The sequence below is a fragment of the Sphaerodactylus townsendi genome, linkage group LG11 (assembly GCF_021028975.2).
Source record: "Sphaerodactylus townsendi isolate TG3544 linkage group LG11, MPM_Stown_v2.3, whole genome shotgun sequence".
NCBI classification, from domain to species: domain Eukaryota; kingdom Metazoa; phylum Chordata; class Lepidosauria; order Squamata; family Sphaerodactylidae; genus Sphaerodactylus; species Sphaerodactylus townsendi.
Window position 1 is genome coordinate 54,547,108 of NC_059435.1, and position 21,000 is coordinate 54,568,107.

A 21,000-nucleotide genomic window follows, 5' to 3' on the forward strand; every position below is an offset into this window, starting at 1 on the left:
TAACAATCACTAAGCAGCTGAGAAGTTGTTTCACAACCTTTGCTTTGAGCTGGGCTTTTTGTGTGTGCACCATTCTTTTTTCTCTGAGGTTTTTTAGTTTACATTTGGTTAACTTCCCCCAAAGTGTCTCTATCCAGGCCAATTCATCATTTTGCCTGCCCACCTTTTTCATTGTCACACATTTCCAGAAGTTGCCAGTCATTTTGAGGCGGGGGGGGGGGCATGTCTGCTTTATTGATAGTTCATTTGATAGATCTTCACACTTTCAGACTCCCCTGCAAGCACCCTCTGCAGTCCTCTGATCATGGGTTTTGGTGGCTAGTGAGTAGGTGAGGGTTGGCTGGCAGTGTCCCCTGTGAAGCATTCCCCACCTTTCCTATCCTCCTCTGGTTTAAAATGTTCCCTCTGAACCTTGTCAATTTCACTGGATTCACTGCACCATCGCTAAACAGCACTGAAAACTTTTTTAAAAAAAGAAATGCATCAAACTTATGATTGTCCCAACAGGGAGGAGACATGGAAGGGAGCTGGGCAGTGGGGTGGGAGGGACTACTGTGCTGTGGGCAAGGAAAGGTGGAAAGGAACGAGAAAACCCAAGAAAACCTCAACACACAGGGATCTCCTTTGCTTTCCCAGTGAAGGGAGGGAAAAGGTTACATTTAGAGAGCACTCAGAAAATGTGGGGATTCTCAGAACTGAAAGCAGGATGAGTGCCAAATAGGGGAAAATGTGTATGTTAATGAGAATTAAATCCAAAGAAATGTATGCTCAAAGTGAAGCAGACCACACATGAGTCTATGATCTTTATGTTCTGTGCCTCTCTAAATTGTAGAATAAAAAACCCCATATTGGCTATGAGTAAATAATTTATTCAAAGTGCATTTTTGGCACAGTATGTGTATAAATCATCTTAAACATTTCATTCTTAAAATACACTCAGAAATATCAGAATTCTGTGCAAAATCAGAAGTCCTGAGTGCAAGATGTGGTATTGTTTAATACTGGATGTACAAAATGGTAAAAAAGAATACCTATAATATTTTCTTGTTTACTTTACGACAACATCCTCAAGTTAAAGAACAGCATACATGAGAACCACCAAATATTTGTGTTCAGAGCACAGTTGCAGCATGTCCAAATTAGTTCAGCAAAATGATGAGGCACATAATAAATTTGCTAGGGGAAATGCTAGGGGAAAAGGCAACTCTATTCACCAGGCACAAATAGATCTTTCCATTTAGTTCTCTGTCATTATGAAACAGGTAACAAAAGCTGCCAAAATATTTTGTAAGAAATCATTTAAATTTCTAAAAAGAAAGTTAAAATTAAGCAAGGATTGCAAAACAGCATTAATGCAATTTAAAAACTTGTAATCTAAACATGAGTTTGTATGTAAGTATATAAATTAAAGCTGAGCAACTTTGTAGATTACTTACTATATATCAAAGTACTTCAAATTTACGCAGCATGAAATAATGGTTAGAGCACCTTTGATCACTTTATTGTAGGAAAACCTTCCTCACAAAATAAAGTTGTTATATTGCCAGAAAAAACTGTTAAAGTAACAAGTGCACCTTTAATGATTTTTTTCAGTTACATTCCTGTAAATATATAAACTTTGGAGGATTTGACAAAAATCAAATACATTTGAAGAAAGATTCACAACCAGTTCTAGTCCCCACATCGAAGCTTGGATCGAAAGATCCTGCTGTAGAAAGCTCTTCTATTCTTGCCAAGAGAAGGGTCACTAATTCTGCTCTCCATCTATAAACTCCCTCCTTCAAAGCCTGGTCTAGAGGGATTTCTCAAAACTCTGAAGCCAAATTTCAGGCATGGGAGCAGGTGGTAGATGGAGGAGAAAACCAGAGATCTCATTCAAGTCCTTATCTTTGCCTACATGTGTTTGATTCAGCAGTGTTTGAGATTTCTTTAATGTACAGTGGCTGCAATCCAGACTTGCACTATGCATACCCGATGATCTGAATTTGTTGAACAATTTTTGACATCTTCCTTTGAACAACAGGACATCAATTTGGTTTGCAGTTTGCAGTGTGGCAGTACAAAGCTGCCTTGAGCATATGGAACTAGTGATGAGATTTTGGGGGAGGGATCCCTTTTAAATGTTAAACAGACAGGGTGTAAGAACAGGTTGTTAACTAATCCTTCCATGGCAAAGGAAACTTGAATTCGGATTCATTCATATTTGGGCAGGGTATATTCGGCCGATTTTGGCCTGAATATGCCCGAATGCACCCAGATTCAAGCCAAATCCAGGATTCGGTGCACGCGAATCTCCAAGCCTAGTCAGAACTTCCAGTAAGCAGGCAACACCTTATTTTTCTTCTCAATTTTTCTCCCTAGGACAATCATGCCCCCTTCACCAGCTGATCAGCTGTCTAGGTTGCTTGTATTGGCAGGCAAGGTCTGCAACCACTTGGGAGTTCTCTTGCTGTAAGTAGGCAAATGAGAACAGCAATAATTGCCCAGTGCCTCCTGACAAATACACCTGGTGCAATGTACAAGGATCAACATCTGTAAGGGAGTGGTAAATCTCTTTTTTCAAATATGGATATAAATGCTATGAGGGTATGCATGGGCTTCTCTGGTTCTAGGCTGGGACACTCCTAACCTTATGACTTATAATGTTTAGAATAGTAACTGTCCCAGTACAGTCAATGCCCTACTAAAAATACAATTGGAAACTGTTTAAACAGCCCATGCAACTGCAATATTTTGCAGTTTTTTTATACTAGAAACCAAACAGAGGGAGGGAAACCTCAAAGTTGAAAAGTGAACTCTGAAAATATTACTCTTACAAAATAGTATAATCTCAATCTGTTTTGTGCACTAGTTAGTCTTGTTCCATGATTTCAAACTTGGACTCGTGCAACACAATATAGATTTGGTTTGTTACTCTGAAAAAAAACTCCACTAGCTTTACAAGGTTGCTTTAATCGTCCTTTTCTACAATCACTTCACCATGAAGCACTTTTCTTCTCTGACGTAGCATGTGGAAGTACAATTGTGGAAACACTGTGAAAGGAGAAAAAGGAAGAACTGTGTCAAAATGTACAAAGCATAATTAGTGCATAAAGGGTAGAAACAAATCTACAGAGGTGCACAGAGGTCTGAGGCCCTGATCATCTTGGAAGTGTGGGGAGGGAAGAAACGCCACATTCAGCAACAATTTGCCAGTGCTCTTACCCCTTCCCCCAATTCTCATTCTTTTACTCCCCACAGCTTCATGAGTTTTCATACTGAATGGTGATCTGTTTTCCTTGCAATGAAGTTTCCTTGCAATGAAGTTTGCAAAGAGCTTGTATAGTGATGACTAAAACCTAAGATAATAATCTAGGAGGGCAGAGAAATAAGGGGAGTCATTGGTGACATTGTGATATCACTTCTGCCAAAAATCAGGTAGGGATATCAGTCCTCTTTAGGAATTGCTGGAAGCTTTGTGATGAAACTATGGAGTTTCTGGTAATTCCTAGAGAGGAATGACATCACTCCTGGGTTTCCCCAAAAGTGTGATATCACACATACATCTAACAGCGTTTTCTTTTTAAAAAATCCTGTACCCACTTTGAATTGTGCAAGAAAAGTCTCACTTGCCGCAGGGAGAATAGTAAATGAAAGTGGGGCTTGAGAAAATACTTTTATACAATAAATCTTGCAGTGATGCACATTTGCCTCTATTGCACAGCAGATGCCTTGTGCGTAATCAACCTATGTTATAAAGAAGTTAACTGTTTAATGATTAAGTATGCCATTCTCAGCTTCTTGGAATCAGGACAGAATACAAAATGTGCTGCTGCACAAATAAACAAAATCTAACTCCACTGTTATTAAGATAGAAATATACCACTGAAAATAGTATGTTTATCTCAATCAATCAATCAAACAAACAAATAAACAATCAAACAAACAAACAAACAAACTTTATTAGGCATAAAGTATGTTTATCTACTAATACCTACATGGTACATAGGAGGCCATGATGATGAGCAGGAAGTAGTAATAGTCGAAAGAGACATTATACTTATTGGGAAGCCTCACTGAAAACATGCCTGATCTCTTCACATAAGGTAAGGCTGCATAAATAGTTAGAAGCTCACCAACAACTCCCACAGGATATAAAATGATGAAAAAATTGTACCTGGAATAAATAAACAAATAGTTACATAGCTCCACGAATTTTTGCTGATCAGCTCACTTTTTTGTTTTGGTCTTTCAACAGCACACCATTAACGCGTAGCTTTTGCAAGTACTCTCAAAGACCATGGACTTTGAAGGATGTAACTCTGCTTAGGACGGCACACCCAGCATTCAGCAAATAGATGTATCAGGTAAACTGGTATTACTGTAGTTCATACTGAAGTAGCTGGGGCCCATTCTAGTTACGAAAGCAGAGAAACTAGGCTTCCCACAGACATAGTATAGGGATCTGCACTGCAAATTAACTGAGAACCTCCCCCCCGAAACGCAATTTGATGAGGCCTGCATATAGTCCAAGTGCACAGAATGTTGACAGCAGTTGAGTCAAGTAATATAAAAAGAGGCAGAAGTGTCTGCTTCTGAGACCCATCAGAATATTACAAGGTTAGATATGTGGGAATTTCCAGGTGTTTCCTCAACACCATAATTTTTTTTTCAAATCCACAGTTTATCACTCCCGTTTTGCGACTGAAGGGCCAAAAAAGATGGCTTTCTTCAGACTACCTAGAAGATGTCTGGCTGAGGTAAATTTTGAATTGATGATTTCCTTGATCGCTAGTAGACATTATGCTGTATTTCTTATGAACAGCGGAAAATGAAAGACACTGGTCTTGGCATATTTCAGCTGCTTTGGGGAAATGTATTAGTCATCTAAGATACTGAAAAACTTTAAAAAATCAATATCAGGAAGAGTTTTTATACAAGGTAAACCATGCAATTGCAGACATCCATTAAAAATTAATCTCTTCAACTCAGACTGGGAAAGATAAAGAGAGTTCCTTTCCTGAACAGGGTTGCCAACCTCCAGGTGGGGCCTGGAGTCCTCCTGGAATGACAACTGACCTCCAGACCACACAGATCATTTCCCCTGGAAAAATGGCTGGTTTGAATGGTGGACTCTATGGAATTATACCCCACTGAGCTCCCTTCCTTGCCCAAACTCTGCCCTCCTCATGCTCCACCTCCAACCCAGAGTTGGCAACCCTATTGCAGAGTCAGAAAGAAGGGCACATTCCATGACCAAAATAAGTGACATTTAAAAATGGAAGCCATGGAACTTGAAACCCTCATAGGGGCTGGGACAGCACATAAGTCAACAAGAATGCACTATATGAGATGCAAGAAGAAATGAAAATGGATTAGTGGGATATAAAGAGGAACTAAGAAAAGAAATTAGCAATATGGTTTAGATACAATTGCAAAAAAAAATGTAAGAGGTGCACTCTACACTGAATCAAAGCTGTACATATCTCCATCAAACAAGGGCAGGCAAAGCTTCCCTTGCAGCAAAACAGGAGATGATACCCAAACCTATCACACACCATCTTTTATACATCTGACAAAATAGATGAAAGCTTATACAAGATTAAAACTTTATGCTGCTGCACACTCCTGCTTATTTTTGTTGCAACACACTAAAGCGGCCGTTCCCCTGGACTACATTTACCTTATATAATCACAACGTGTTTAAAAAGCACTTATATGGAAAGCATCAAATTCAGTCCTATGAATCGGGCAATCTCATTTAAGAGAAATAAGTGAGCTTATATGTAGCACTTCATGGAGGAAAGGTGACATGGCATAGCCTTATCTCATCAGATCTTGGCAGCTAAGTACGGTTGTTACCTGGAAGAGAAGCCACCAGGGAAGGCTTTGAAGCAGAAGCCAATGGCAAACCCGCTCTGCTTCTCACCTGCCTTGAAAACTCCTTGCCGGGGTCGACATAATCGGCTGCAACTCGATGGCACTTTACACATCAAACAGTCAACATTTTAAATGTTACACTTTAGTCTATCCAAACTTGAACCATATTCTGTCTGATGAAAATTATATTTGAAGAATGGCTATGGATTTTAGCTACACGGGCACTAAAGGAATCAAAGCTACAAGACCCAAAACATAATTTAATCATCTCTTGTTACTCTGATTCTTGGTCACCTCAGTATAAACCTTTCCAAATACTTTTGTCAAAAGCTTAGTTATCCCTCAGTCTTGCTAGGCAACAACAACTTGGCAAAAGCTTAACCAGATTTTCCTTTTGACTCATTCTAAAATGGGAGCCACCTGCCCAGTTGCTACATTAATTGTATTAACTGGTGTAGGATTACACCAAAATACAGTGGAACTGTGAACCCAAAAGGGACATAGCCGAAAGCATCACACAGATGATGTTTAAAAAGATTTTTTTTCTACAAGCCACTCTAAAATGTTATACTACCCAAATAAAAGCGTACAACAACCTGTAAATGTACACTTTTTAGTATATTCTGCATGCAGCTTCTGAAAGACATATGCTCAGACAACCCCAAGTGCAATCCTATCCAGAATTCTTCCATTTAAAGCCCACTGATTTAATGAACTTCGGCACTGCACAGAACTGCATTGTAACGAAACTAAAATGTCCTTTGTTCAAGACCAAACCAGGTTATAAACCACACACTCAGCTCTCGCAGCTCTCACAACTAATACAGCATGCATTCAATTAGCATGCACGGAACAATGAGAAACTAAACTGCAAAACATTCTCCACCTGGCCCATTTTATGAAGTATGGCAAGTGGTTGAGCATATTGAATGTGTAGAAGGAATATCGGGTGATCTCTGTCACAGTCCAAACAACCAGAAAAAGAATAACGCTTTCCTCGTTCTGGATCTGTGGAAGCATAAAGAAGCAACATTTTCTGCATTTTCATTAACAGTAAAAATTTTAAATTGATTCTCTCAAAACAGTGACCCAAACCAGCATTTCAGTCCTGGTGCTCTGCGTCCAACATTCATACTAAAAAAATTCCCCTCTGAATGGAAAAAGGTAGGAAATTCACACACAGAATATTGTAGTATATTTCTTGTATATATAGCAACCATTTCAATTAGCATCTCAGATAGTTTATATTTTGCCTAATTGCTGTGGCACTATTTACATAATTGATACCACTTTTATCAGAACCAGTATTTTTGTCTGCATATCTACTCTGGGCATCCACACAAGCATTGAGCAGACCACATTTCCATTCAATCATCTTCTAAAATTCCACTGCTTAATAGAATTTCTCTGGCTTCTCTTATTCCTACGTAGGTTTAGTTTCTTGCACATTAAAGCTGCGGTTCTAAGGGCACTTCCCTGGATGTAATTCACAGATAATAAAATGGGACTTACTTCTGAATAGAATGGCTTAGGATACTCTCTCTAAGAGCCCCATCCAAAGTGGGGGGGGGGGGATCTGCCTGTCAGAGTCACATGGCAGATTTGCCCTCCCTGGGTGCTGGGATACTGTGCCATAGCAGGGGCGGGACAGAGGAGGAGCCAATGTTAGACGGCTTCCTCCTGGCCATTAGTCCTTTTATGTGGGTGGCTGGGACTTTAGACTTATGCCACCCAAAAGGTGGCGTAAGTCTATTAAGCCCAATGGGGCCTTCTTAGCGTTTATGTTTTTCATTTATGCATTAAGCATTTATGTTTTTCAAGCATCCTCACACCCCCAGGAAGCCTTTATGGGAGCAGCAATGTGGTCATGGCACTACAGCCAGCCACCTGGCCCCTTGAATGGGGCTGCCTGGCTGTAGTCCTAAGCTCACTTACCAAGAAGCAAGTTCCACTGAACTAGAGTCCTGCACACCTTAGAAGGCTTTACTTTCAAGTAAACACAAGTAGAAGTGGGCTGCATAGGACTTTACTTTGTCCTGTGTAATCTAGAGGAGGTAACAAACTGAAAACAGATAGCTGGTATCAGGGACCTAGCCAGAGGAGCTTCGAGGAGTTGTAAGAAGATTATTGGCATCACAATCCTACTAACAAGTGAGTCCCACTATGTCCAAGGGTACTTATGCTTTGTACCAATGTTTATGCTAAGTTGGTATCAGTAGTACCTATGCTTGTCTACTAAGAAATAAGTGTTCAGAGGTATTTCCCCAGTAAATGTGCATAAGATTGCATGCTTACATAGGAACCAAGCCAGAACTATGGTACACTCATCTGCAGATTGTTAAATTGTCTGAGTCATTGAATTGCCTCAGCAGGTAGCATATATTTACCCACTACATCAAGACATGAGGTCGTACCAAACAAAAGATGTAATAAGCAACAGCAAATTAATGTCCAACTCTGCGAAGAAGGTGAGTGGGTATCTATTTATTACCTTCTGAGAAGAGGAATTACAGACAAGTAATTTTCTTTTCGTTAAAATGGAAAGAATTTTGTAATAGACTTCCATGCCTGAAGACTAATAAAAGCTCCAGGGATTCTGTGAAATAAAATAGAGCGATACAGATTTTTGTTACAAGTACAGAAAAGAAGACTTTAATTGCTTCTTAACAAAGTGCACCAGTGACAAAACTCAAAAATCACACTTTCAGACATGCCAAGCATTTTCAACTATCACATAAAGTTAGGGAAGACTGCCAGCTGTTTATCACTCTGTAAATCAAGCTGTAGGAATATTTTTTATCGAAATTGTTTTGTTAACCTGGCTGTCAATGTTTAGTGTGCTGTATTATAGCCTGAGGTTCTCAGAGTTCAGAAGCTAGGCAGGGTCAGCCTTGGTTAATATTTGAATGGGAGACCACCAAGGAAGACCAATATTGCTATGCAGAGGCTTAGGCCTCTTCCGCACATGCAGAATAATCCATTTTCAATCTACTTTCAGTGCACTTTGCAGCTGTGCGGAATAGCAAAATCCACTTGCAAATAGTTGTGAAAGTGGATTGAAAGTGCATTATTCTGCATGTGCGGAAGGGGCCATATAATGAAAAAGCCCCTCTGCTCATCTTTTGCCTTGAAAACCCCATGGGGGTCGCAGTAAGTTAGTTGCAACTTGCCAGCATTACTATTATTATTTACTTAAACTTAAGGATAATGTATATCTTTATGAGGGAGATATTTTTGAAATCCATGTCTGCTTTAAGCTGCGTGCTTATACAAAAGTTCATCTCCAGCAGGGGCAGATGGATAAACATATGAGATCCTCTGCAGTGCCTTATTCACAGCAAGCAATAAAGAAGTACCATTTATATATGGGGATCTAAACAAAGCAAAATGGAGAACTGTTAAGTTGTTTAAAGAAAGGGCAGATTTTTGCCCAATTTTCTTCAACCATGCTTCTCTAGGAAACTATTCTGTAAATTTTAGTTGTTATGTTTCTTTCTTAACTTACTTCCATCATGGAATCCAAAGCCACTTCCATGGAGCTCCCATAAGGTCTCCCATTCAGGTACTGACCAGATCAAAACCTGCTTTGCAGCAACAAAGTTGCTTTATCATGTACCATAGCCCAAGACTTAACCATGACTGTTAATAGTTCCATCCACAAGCTATGTATAGTTATTTCACTCTTATAGTCAAAGCCCACTTCTTACAGAATGGTGGGCTAGGATTTGGGAGATCCAGGTTTAAATCCTTACTTTGCTACAAAGCTTGTTTGAGTCTCCTAAAGCTGGTCATTCTCTCTTAGTCTACTAACTTATGTCATCATGTTGTTGTTGTTGTTGTTGTTGTTGTTGTTGTGAGGATAAATGGAGGAGAGAAAGGTGGGATGTAGTAGTTAAGATATTAGATTAGAATCTGGGAAATTAAAGTTAGAATCTCCATTCTGCCGTGAAATTTTTCTGAATAACCTTGGGCCAGTCATATATTCTCAGCCTAACCTACTGCAAGTGAGAAAAATAAATAAGTTGGAGGTGAGAAAAATGATGTAAGCTGCTTTGGGTTCCCATTGGGAAAGAAAGATGGGATATATAAATAAAGTAAATAAATATACATTGTAAGTCATTTTGGGTCTTCATTGGGGAGAAAAGCAAGGTATAAATACCTAAACAAGTGCTTAACAGATTATTCCTTTAGAACAGTTAACAACAGAGTATAACAGCAGCTTGACCAAATACTTTTTAGTTGACACAAATATCTAGAACTACAGTCCACTGTCATCTGACTTAATTGGGACAGAAAGTACATCTGTACAACTAAATTATACATGAGGCTATGTGCTCTTTTTATTTTATTTTTTCTGTACAACTAAGTTATACATGAGGCTATGTGCTCTTTTTGATTCTAATTTTTTAATTATACGATTAATATTTTTGAAAAATCAGATTATATTTATGATTACTAACAATTTGTCCTCCCTGATTAAGAATACACTCAATTTAGGTGCATGGGATTTTCACTTTTATATTTTGTGTGCATAATATGTGATGGCTTCAGATTACTCAGTGCATTAACACCTGTAAGTGACACAACATAAAACCCATGCCTACACACTAGAACACAACGACAGTCAACTACACAGCCAAACAAAACAAGTGAAGGGGAAAATTCTTCTCATTTTCAACTTGAACTGACGTGGTACACTTCCAAGCTACAATGAATTTGCTGATGTTGTCACCACCGTGATTAGTGTCAGCCTAGGAGCTGAAAAATCCAAATTTGAACTCCTACTCTGCCATGGAAGTTTGTTGAGTAACACCCTCGCCTCCTAACCTACCTCTCAGAGTTGTTGTGAAGATAAAATGGAAAAGGGAACAATGTAGGGCACTTTGAATCCCACTGGAGATAACGGAAGGGTATAAATAAAACAAATCAATTATGCAGCTCGAGCAGTGTCATAAATTACACAGCACCAGCAAAGCAGGGTGTTCTTTCCCCCCATTTTTTTGCATAACATGTGAAGCACAAGCTGTGCATTTCATTGGAGGATGCATAAACACAGTTCCCATGTTGTGAGAAAGACAAATCACTTCCGTGACAAGTGACTAAAACTGTACTTCAGTTTTTAAAGAATTGGAAGATGGGTCATGCACCACTTGCATTTGTGGCACAGACTGAAGAAGCTTTCTTATCCTTTCAGACTTCACAGTCCCTCCACATACAACATGGGGTTCCCAGTCTTGTGGAGATCTAAAAACAGGGAATGGGCACCACTATAAAATGACTGGCATGGGGGTTGGCACCAAGCACAAGGGTTTGGAAGGTTGTAAAATGGAAGCAGCAGTTTCTGATTAGATGCTCCCTGATATCTGGTGCATTTCTCTGAAGCATCTCCTGCTCCAGTGACATGGAGGAAAACCAGGTCTTACCATTTGCATTGGGGCAGAGATGCCTTAGGCCCCTTCCGCACATGCAGAATAATGCACTTTCAATCCACTTTCACAATTGTTTGAAAGTGGATTTTGCTATTCTGCACAGTATAATCCAGCTTCAAAGGGCACTGAAAGTGGATTGAAAGTGGATTATTCTGCATATGCGGAAGGGGCCGAATTAAATGGGCACCAGAAAACCTATTGTTAAGCATTATATTGGGAGTCCCTGACTTTATTCCTGATTTAGCTGGCCCCACTTCCTGCCTACCGGTGATCCCATGAATTTATTATTTTTTCTATTACTGCTGTGTTTAGCAATTTGAAAGGAAAACCTAAAACTATGCAGGTTATAGCACTGTTTGGGAAAAGCAATAACCGTTACTAACAAAAGCAATGAGAATTAAGTCCCATTCATCAGTTTAGCTCAACCTTGTTGCTCTGTATTGGGAGGGACTATCTCTCCACTCAAGTGTGCTACAAAGACAAGACACAGAAGACAATAAGATATAGAAGATAGTGTAAGAATTCTGGTCAGAAAGCAAGTAGACTTGTGCCACCTGCTGGTGAGACAGTTTAATGGCTCAGAACTTTTTTTAAAAAAGCTTACACACAAGTGGGAGCACTGACCTAAAGTTAGTATTCATTCAGGCTGTCAACATCAAACGCTTCCAAATAACTGCGCTGGGAGACAAATTACGTGGGATCTTGAAAGCCTTCGGGGAGGGCGGTATACAAATATAATTAATTAATAAATAAATAAATAAATAAATAAATAAATAAATAAATAAAGGCATTTGCTGAAAAGTGCTGTGCACCATCCAGTCAGAGTTAAGTGCTCCTCAGCACTTGCTGTTCCGCACAGTATAATCCAGCTTCAAAGGGCATTGAAAGTGGATTGAAAGTGCATTATTCTGCATGTGCAGAAGGAGCCGAAGAAGTGCTCCTTGTCAGCACATGTTTTATTCTCCCAGAACATGTTTAATTTTAACTTTAATGGACTGAAAAATTCTTAACTTTAGCTGCATAGCAGCTACTCCAGCAAGTACTAGGATTGTGGGATACACAGAGGCGTAGCTAGACCAGAGTGCGCCCAGTACACACTCTGGCTTTTGCGCGCACCCCCCCCCCCCCACAGTGCCCACCCATGGTGTCCATGGGAAATGTAGTTCCCATCAGGCCCAGGCAACGCAGGCAGGCTTCCGGCCTAATCCATTTCTAAAAGTAAATGGGGTGGTGCGCTGCAGGGTGGGGCTGTGAGGGGGCTGCCGCAAGGGTGGTGCAGGGGGATTTTTCTGCCCACACGTGACTAGAAATGGTGCGCCCGGTGCGTCGCGCGCACCCCTTCCCCCTGGTGGCTTCGCCACTGGGGATACATCAAGTCAAATTGGTGCTAACTGTTTCCAAAGAAACCTAGAGAATGCATAACTCTATTTATTTCCAGAGTTCATCAGCCAGAAGCTGAGGGATAGACCTGACACACTAAAGCATGGCATGACATCATACCACATCGTTATCCAATGGCCAGTGAACACTCTGAAGGTCTATGGATCATTCCCCCCCCCCCCCCGTTTAGGAACAGCATTATAATATCACCTTATATTTCTTATTTGATATTTAGTTGTTGTTCCCTGAAATGTACACTTAATGTGTACACAGATTGTAGGTAGAATTTTTTAAAGAATTGAATGCATTCACTATGTTGGATTCCCATGCATATATATGAACAGCATCTAACAACCCCTAGCTAAGCTTAGTATTTAGGATTATTTCAGAAGCTTTTTATCGAATTTTTTTATTCAAGCTATTACCCCAAAGTCTACTAGACCAGGGGTCTGCAACCTGTGGCTCTCCAGATGTTCATGGACTACAATTCCCATCAGCCCCTGCCAGCATGGCCAATTGGTTGCAGACCCCTGTACTAGACCATCCTTATAATCATTGCATACCACAATTAATATATTTGAAGTGACATGTTGTAATCTAATACAACCAAATGCAAAATGTGATTTTATTAGCCACAAGGAGTTTTGTTTCTACAATTCTCTCCACAAGAAGATCAACCCTTCAATTACTTGAATTTACTCCGTGATGTTTCTCGAACAGACAGCTCTCTGAAATTGGCTTCCGTATTACATGTCAACATTTAAACTGCCCGAGAGCATATTTCTGACCAAGTCAAAATGACCTGATGAAATAACTTGTACAATGTAGGTTTCGCTATGGAAGTAGGCTCTAGTTCACGAAAACCAAGGTTAGAGTGAAAATTAATTGTTCTTTACTGCACTGTAAGATTCCTGTTTATTTCTAGATTTGAGTTCAGTAGCAACCTGAAGGATCAACAAGATTTTGGGATATGAACTTTCAAGAGCTAATGCTCCCTTTTTCTTTTCTTTTTTACTTAGAAATAAATAAAAGAATGCAATCAATGCAAACTAGGAAAGCACCTGTGTGAAATATAATTCACTTAAGGCTTTTCTACTTAGCCCATTCAACATGTGCTAATTTTAAGTTGTCTCTGGAACAGGAATGGCTGACAGCTGGGAGAATAGGTTGACAAACGGACATGTCAGCCTTTGATCTTGTTCAACAGACAGAGCAAACCAGGAAACAAGCCAAGCGAGCTCACATATCCCTCTCCAGTGGCTTTTAAGTTCTCATCTCTCATTCGTGAAGCAAACTCAACTGAGGAACTCTGAAGTTCCACCTGCAGATCTGTTCCCAGCCATTCTCATTCTTTGCGATTTCTACCAACCTGTAGATCTGCCCATGATAATTTTTAAAAGACTATCACTTGCCACCAAACGTATTTTGCTACCCCTACCAAATAGGCCTTTACCCAGCTGAGACAAAGTTTTTTTTTTTCAAATCTCTGACACCTACCTGTTTTATACTATGCGTAATGAACCACACCATGAAGATTCTGGAACTCACTTGGACCCAAGTCACAAGCACAGAGGTGTGCACTAATCCTTAAAAAGAGAAATAGGTCATCTTTGTCCCATAGGCAGGACTGGGCTAGTTAATTGAGAACCCGAAACAAAGACTCACCAACTGCACAGTGGATTATCTGTGAATTTAAAAAGAGACAGAGAGAATTACAAGACAATTTATTTAAAACCATTTCACGGAACTACAAAGAAAGGCATTGCTGATCTTAAATTCTCATCCTGGTCCTTGCTACTTTCCAAAGATTTTCTCATGGATGGCAAAAACCCAAGCATCCATTGCCTTTCCTTCTCTTAAGTTGCATGCAAACAAAGAAACATGAGTAGAATAAATCTCCCTAATGTTTACATAAGAAAAAGTTAAAATCATGAACAAAGAAAGTTTAATTTGGAGGTGCGATCAATGAAAATCAAAAAGGAATAAAAGCAGCTAGAATGATTTTAGGGGTTTCATAAAGAGCAAATAAAGATGGCCACGCAGAACTGCACGAGTGGGTAAATTACCGCACTTATTCTCATTGAAAGATGACAGGAGAGTTGTGAATTTCCTGGCCCTTCTTTGTTCTAACATGCTTTGCTTGGGTTCTAGTACATTAGGGAGAGAACTAAGTAAGAACTAGGATCCAACCAGAGCATTCTAGAACCAAGAAGGGCCAGGATATGGTGGACTTAGAAGAAGAGGAGGAGGCAGCGGCGGCGCTCGGATTTATATCCCACCTTTCTGTCCTGTGAGACTCAAGGTGGCTTACAAGCTCCTTTCCCTTCCTCTGCCTTGTGAGGTAGGTGGGGCTCAGAGAGTTCCGAAGAACTGTGGCTAGCCCGAGATCACCCAGCAGGAATGTAGGAGTGTGGAAACACATCTGGTTCACTAGATAAGCCACTCAAGTGGAAGAGTGGGGAATCAAACCCAGTTCTCCAGATTAGAATCCACCCGCGGTTAACCACTACACTACACTGGCTCTCAGTCCGATTGATGCCATAAGCACAGTCCAACCTTGGTGCCCCAGCCCTTCCATTTGCAAGATTCATAATTCAATTTACTTGCAGGTTAATCTGACCAGATGTCACAATTTATAGCCACAATATAGCATGTTTTTATTTCATTTATTTAACACTTTATAGCAAAAAGCAATTTATTTGCTTATAACTACGGTTGGGCAGTAGAAAAATGCAATTTTTCAATAATTTATATTTTAAATTGCGATATGAGAACAATGCAAATATAAATGTTAAAACTTATCATTTGAAATGTTTCAAATTAGAACGTTTTTCCGAACCTTGTGAAACAAAACTTGTAGCCTGCAATGTACTGCTTTTCCTCACAGGGCACAGATAGGCAGACACACAAATATACACATATCAACAACTATTTCACATATAAACCATATTTTATTCCATTATTTTCTAAAACCTTAAAGATACATAGCATTTTAACATTCATGGATGAAAAGATAATTGTTAACTGTACTCTAAAAGTTTTTTTCTACTTTAATTGTAAAGTCTCTTATCAAGTCCTCAAAATTAATCTGGTGTAACAAATCTGTTTCTATGCTAAGCGGAGTCAAGGCAGGGCCGGAGCAAGGGGGAACTGCACCCGGGGCACACATGTGCCCTGCGTCCCTGCCATGCCCCCGCACCCCCGGAGCGTCGCACACCCCCGTGCACCCCTTTGGAGCTACGCCACTGAGTCAAGGCATCGAGTCTGTCTTGCTATTCTGGTGACACTAAGGCCCCTTCTACACATGCAGAATAGTGCACTTTCAATCCACTTTCAATGCACTTTACAGATGGATTTTACTGTATGGAATAGCAAAATCCACTTTATCAGCTTTTTAATGGCTTGCTCCTGTTTTGCAGACAGTTTTTATGCTGCTTATGTTTAATAGCTTTTTTAAACTGTATTTTATTGGAAGCCACCTTGACATGACTCTGAAGAGGCACTGTAGAAATATACTAAATAAATAAATACCATCCACCTCTACCACAATACCAGAACCTTGCAGCCACTCAACAAACCATATTGCCAAGGGAAATGGGGGGGGGGGAGGTGTCACAGCTATGGAAATGATGTCAAAATCACTGCAGAGAACCATAGTCCAGGTACTGGTCACCAAACAAAAAAAAATAATGTGACCTATGTCCCTTAGCATGCTGGAATAGATATCTTACAATATGCTTCTTGTGGGCAGCGGGGTACGAGTGTGTAAATCAAGTCTTTAATAATTTTTATGTGGAGGCATGAATTCTTCTGTAGACCTCAGCAGCTTAAAAAACTGTAAAACGTTTTAAGTGAAAATTAATGTTTTCAAAATTTTAATATTTAGATCACCCCAATGCAGAACAATAGCTCTTAAAAGCAGGAACAAAGATGTTAAAATGGGCATAGATCAAATCTGTGGCTAGGCACTTCAAAAGAAAAAGCCATTTTCAGGGGTTTCCCCTCTACTCCTTTCCCACTCATCAGAGACTACCAGGGGTAAATGGCACCCAGAGACAAATTGTCTCCAGGATGCCCCGCAGGCTCTGCCCACAGGCTCTGTCCCCCTCCACCCCCCGCCGGCACCGTCCCCCACTGCCCTCGACTCCGTCCTTGTCACCATGGACATGGGCAAGGTCTAGGGTGCCCCCTGCCCCCCCAGAATGCCTCAAGGCACACGAAAACAAGAGCCAGCAGGACTTCCTGGTCACGTGGGGGGGGCGATTTTGTGCCCCCCCACATGACCAGAAGAATGGCGCCCAGAAACAAGGGGTACCCCTTGTCCCTAGGCAGATACGCCACTGCCACTCATAGTGAGAATCATTCCTGAACAAACTAAGACTGTTCTCTGAAACATTCCCCTAAGAGAAAAAACAGTCCCATGCAAAGGTGGGGGGAAAGGGGCTCAAGAGAGTGGTGCATCCTTGTGCTGGCATATGTGCCCTCCCTGGGGTACTTACCCTGGAGGTATGGGCCGACATGCCAGTGGCTGCCAATCCCGAAGCCCCGCTGCTGCAGAACCCAGGGTGTTCCCAGGGGCACAGCCAACATTAGTTCCTCCTAGGGTTGAGGGTTGGCAGCATGGCGCTCTGGCTCTCAGAGTTACGCCCACCCTTTTGGTTGCCTATGTCCTGTGAGCTCTACGGGGTTTTTTGGCGATGGAATGGTTTGGGGCCTTCACCAAGCTTTCCACACCACTGGAAAGCTTTCTTGGAGGCAGCGGGCTGGTGCCACATCCCACCGCTGGATGGGGCTATTAGATAATTACATGCCTATTAGCCCTTGGTTAAACTATTTACCTAGGCAAAAAAGTTTTGTCGCTTAAAAACTTACCTCAAGCAGAGCAAAAGTCTGGAAAAATTTAAGTATCTTTTGAATGCTTTTGTATAAGCCTTTGTGTGTTCCATTCTCTAGGTAAAAACGGGCCATAGCCATGGCCAGCACCAGCCACCTGGGAACAGAGAAGAAAATGAACGTCCTCAAATTAACATACACAGGTATGATTTGCTCAGTTAATTATTTAAGACACATACTTCATGTCAGTTGTGACCCCAATTCTCAGAAGGGAGAAAGGTGACCCTTACCAAATATAACAGAACTTATATTAAAAAGAACTGGGCCCACCCACAGAAGGCTTTGTGGCAGGAAATATCATATATCTAACTAAAATTAAGAAAATGCTTGAGAAGCTTACTGGCCATGCCACTTATATAAATCCTCAAAGATACACCTTTTCTGAAAACTCACCTTTGGGTCAAATGTCACTTGATGTGATATTTTTATGTATTTATTTGTTAATTGATTCATAGACCACAACAGGCCCAGAGTGGCTTACAATCAGTACGTAACATCAGCCAATTCTGCACAGGCCAACAAACACGGATGAAGGATGCTATAAAATCTGTTGGGGGAGGGACTTCGCACAGGTTCTGCCCCCAAAATGAGTCTATTTCCCCAACCTGTTTTTTAAAAATAGCTATACTTGCGATTCTTTTGAAAAATCCCGGGTTGGATCTGCCATCGAGTGAACAGCCAGGAAGGTGCTTTATTTCCCTCTCTTCCACCACGCCAGGGGTGTCAAACTTGCGGCCCTCCAGATGTTCATGAACTACAATTCCCTTCAGTCCCTCCCAACATGAGCATTGGCTATACTGGCAAGGGCTGATGGGAATTGTAGTTCATGAACATCTGGAGGGCCGCAAGTTTGACACCTGTGCACCACACCATCACAGCAGGGAGAATCCGCCTGCCGCTGTCCTGTCATTGCAGGGAGGCCCCTTTTCCTTTTTTAAAATTTTGCAAGTTGCATCTGCATAGCTACGCAGGTGCAGCCAGTTGTATTGTATTAGACAACAAAAAAAATCAGTTTCTCATAATTAGACAAATCTGACCTACTGGATAGACTCACTTTGGGGGCAGGACCTACTGGAGGCATTTATTTCTCTTCATTCAGACAATACTTCATGTCAGCCAACCATAGTGTCTGATGTTACTCTGTGACAAAATTATTATGGATTTCTTAGACTACTTTTGAACTGCAAAGTTGGATATACACCATTTGCTATGTTAGCAATGAATGGCACAGCACTGTATCGTTGATTTTTGATTGCTGGTATTATCATAGCTTTGTATGTGAAATGGAATTTCTATTGTTTGTATCATTGCAACACACCTGTTCGTTATAAATTGCATCAATGTTGTTTAGCTGGGTTATAGTTTCTTCCCCCCCCCTTTCTGTTATGGTATATTCTACAGGACTGCCACTGTTATTTATTTTATATATTCCTTGCTTTATCAGAAGAGAAACTGTGATGAACCCGTCATCATCAGACAGTTTGTTATTCCATTTTAAAAGGGCAAAATTCAATTTTGGCACCTAGAAAATGTCGCCATGACACTGCAGCTGTTCCTCCCTCCTTCTCCATGCGTTGTCCAGTCAACCTGCAGATACCTGTAAATACTTTGGAAGGAACTGATCAGGGTGTTTTCCAGTTCCTGATATGCTCTATAACATTTTAATATGTATAATGGATGGAGAAATTCTTCCCAGGGGATGGGGAAACCTGTTGGATTTTCTTCCTTATAAGATTCCTCCTGCAATTGAAAATCTGTCAGTGCTTTGCTTTTGTGGGATAACTATCGACCACAGCGTGTGCTGTTTAAAAGCCATCAAGGTATCCTCTCACAGTCCCTATTCTGTACATTCCACTGTAAAAGTTCAATCTCTGGACCCAAAAAAGATCTCGCTTTTCCTCCCTTCTCCATCCATTGAAAACTGTCCCCTGGAGGAGATTTTAGGGCTACTTCACACACTTCTGCATGTCACCTCATGCGCAGATAACCACAGGTGCGCACATGTGTACTCAGCCGTGCATCCAACTGCTGCAAGCGCTTTTCCCTGGAGGAACATACGGAGGGTGATTCATTCTCATCGGGCCTTCTACGGACGGAGGACGGCCTCTCCGCTCTCAGCCCCCCCCCCCCCCCGTCACTCAGGTTACCTTGGCCAGCCCAAGCGCTCCAATGGCAAAGCAGCCTGCCCCGAAGGAAGCATGTCCAGAAAATGTAAGGGACCCCGGAGGCGAACTCAGGGAGCGCGCGAGTGCCTTGGGCGGCCTTCGCAGTAAATTATGCCTAGGGAAGCAGTCTGCCCCCATTCTCCCCGCCCGGCATTCCTGGCTTGGGCTATACTTAACCTCGCTGGCGGGCTGCAGGGATGACGTCCTCGCTTTGCTGGAAGGCTTGCACCGTATTAGGCAATGCAAGCCAGCGACGGCGAGCCCCCACGCGCCCTTCCCCGAGACCAGATGCAGCCAGCGTCAGGCTAGCGGGACTTGCGTGGGGACAGGTTCCTGGGGGCTCGCCCTGCCTGCTCCGGGAAAGAGTGGGTTGCAACCCGGGGAGGAGTGGGTTGCATCCCGGGACCACTGGCGGCCGGCGCGAGAAGCGTGCATGAGGCACTCCCTCACTCACCCCGCGGTCATTGCGATGTTGTAGAAGATGAGCCAGGCTGTGGCCACCGCGCCGCGACGCCGGGGCGCCTTCTTTTTGGTTTCCTTCTCTTCCACCGAGCCGTCCTCCTCGCTGGACGCCATGGGTTCCCTCGCCGAGACCAGGCGGAGATAGACGAGGGCGCGCGAGGGGAGAGAGGAGGAGGAGGAGGGCGCCGCGCAGACAGCTGGAGCTGACTCTGGCGCTCGCCCCATCTGTCTTCGCGGGGCCGGAGGGCGGCTGTTCCCAGGCAGCTGCTCATATGCTGCGCTGGCCCGCCCCGCCTCCCTCTCGGGGGCGGCTCAAGGCATCGCGCCATCCCCTCGTGCCAGTCTTAGAGGCCGGCTCAGGGTCAGCGGCACGAGGGCGACGCGCTCCGCCTGCGCGGTTCCCCTGGGTCGCAAGGCGGACTGCAAAGGCAGCCCTTTTGCAGAAGGAGCCCGGACAGGCAGCTCCTGTGCAAAGACCCCCACTTGCCTTCTCGGAGTAAGGCACCAGGCAGCAGCTGTTCCCTCTGCAGCCCGCTTCGGAGATGCGCGGCTACAAAGGCGAGGTACAGCGGGCCTTCTGGCGCCCCAAGTGGCGGCTTGGATCACTTGGGGGACCAGAGGTGCCCTGCCTCCTCATGCCTCCTGCCACTTGTGACTCAAAGAGCCCTTATGTTCTCTGCCTCTCGAGTGGCGCTCTCCGTGGTATTACCTCCAACACTAGGCTCCAGATAGTGCTCTGGAAACATGCCATAATGCAGTGGTATTCACTCCACGCTCTCAAAAAACCACATTCACAATTAGGAAACAAATGC

At 42.3% G+C, this 21,000-nt stretch overlaps 1 protein-coding gene across 2 annotated transcripts; it reads right to left on the minus strand.

Moving 5' to 3' along the window:
• Positions 1-848: 848 nt before the first annotated feature.
• Positions 849-20,692, minus strand: HACD1 (3-hydroxyacyl-CoA dehydratase 1). Of its 2 annotated transcripts, none has more exons than XM_048511275.1 (7): positions 20,181-20,692; positions 17,541-17,658; positions 14,334-14,352; positions 14,166-14,248; positions 6,746-6,867; positions 3,978-4,156; positions 849-3,033 (listed from the first exon to the last, which is right to left on the minus strand). In XM_048511275.1, exons 1-7 carry the CDS (start codon positions 20,411-20,413, stop codon positions 2,951-2,953), a joined length of 837 nt encoding a protein of 278 aa, XP_048367232.1. In that variant the 5' UTR covers positions 20,414-20,692; the 3' UTR covers positions 849-2,950. The 2 variants fall into 2 exon arrangements, with proteins under 2 accessions (XP_048367232.1, XP_048367231.1); XM_048511274.1 differs by having other exon boundaries at positions 14,166-14,254.
• Positions 20,693-21,000: the final 308 nt, after the last annotated feature.

What these genes read in the sequence shown, in the direction of transcription:
- HACD1 (XM_048511274.1), bottom strand. Translation starts at nt 20,413, where the DNA reads ATGGGGCGAGCGCCAGAGTCAGCTCCAGCTGTCTGCGCGGCGCCCTCC. An exon ending in AACATCGCAATGACCGCGGG is followed by an intron (nt 17,659 to 20,180) that starts GTGAGTGAGGGA and finishes CTCTGTTCCCAG; the next exon opens with GTGGCTGGTGCTGGCCATGG. An exon ending in TACTTCATAAAATGGGCCAG is followed by an intron (nt 4,157 to 6,745) that starts GTGGAGAATGTT and finishes TATTTATTCCAG; the next exon opens with GTACAATTTTTTCATCATTT.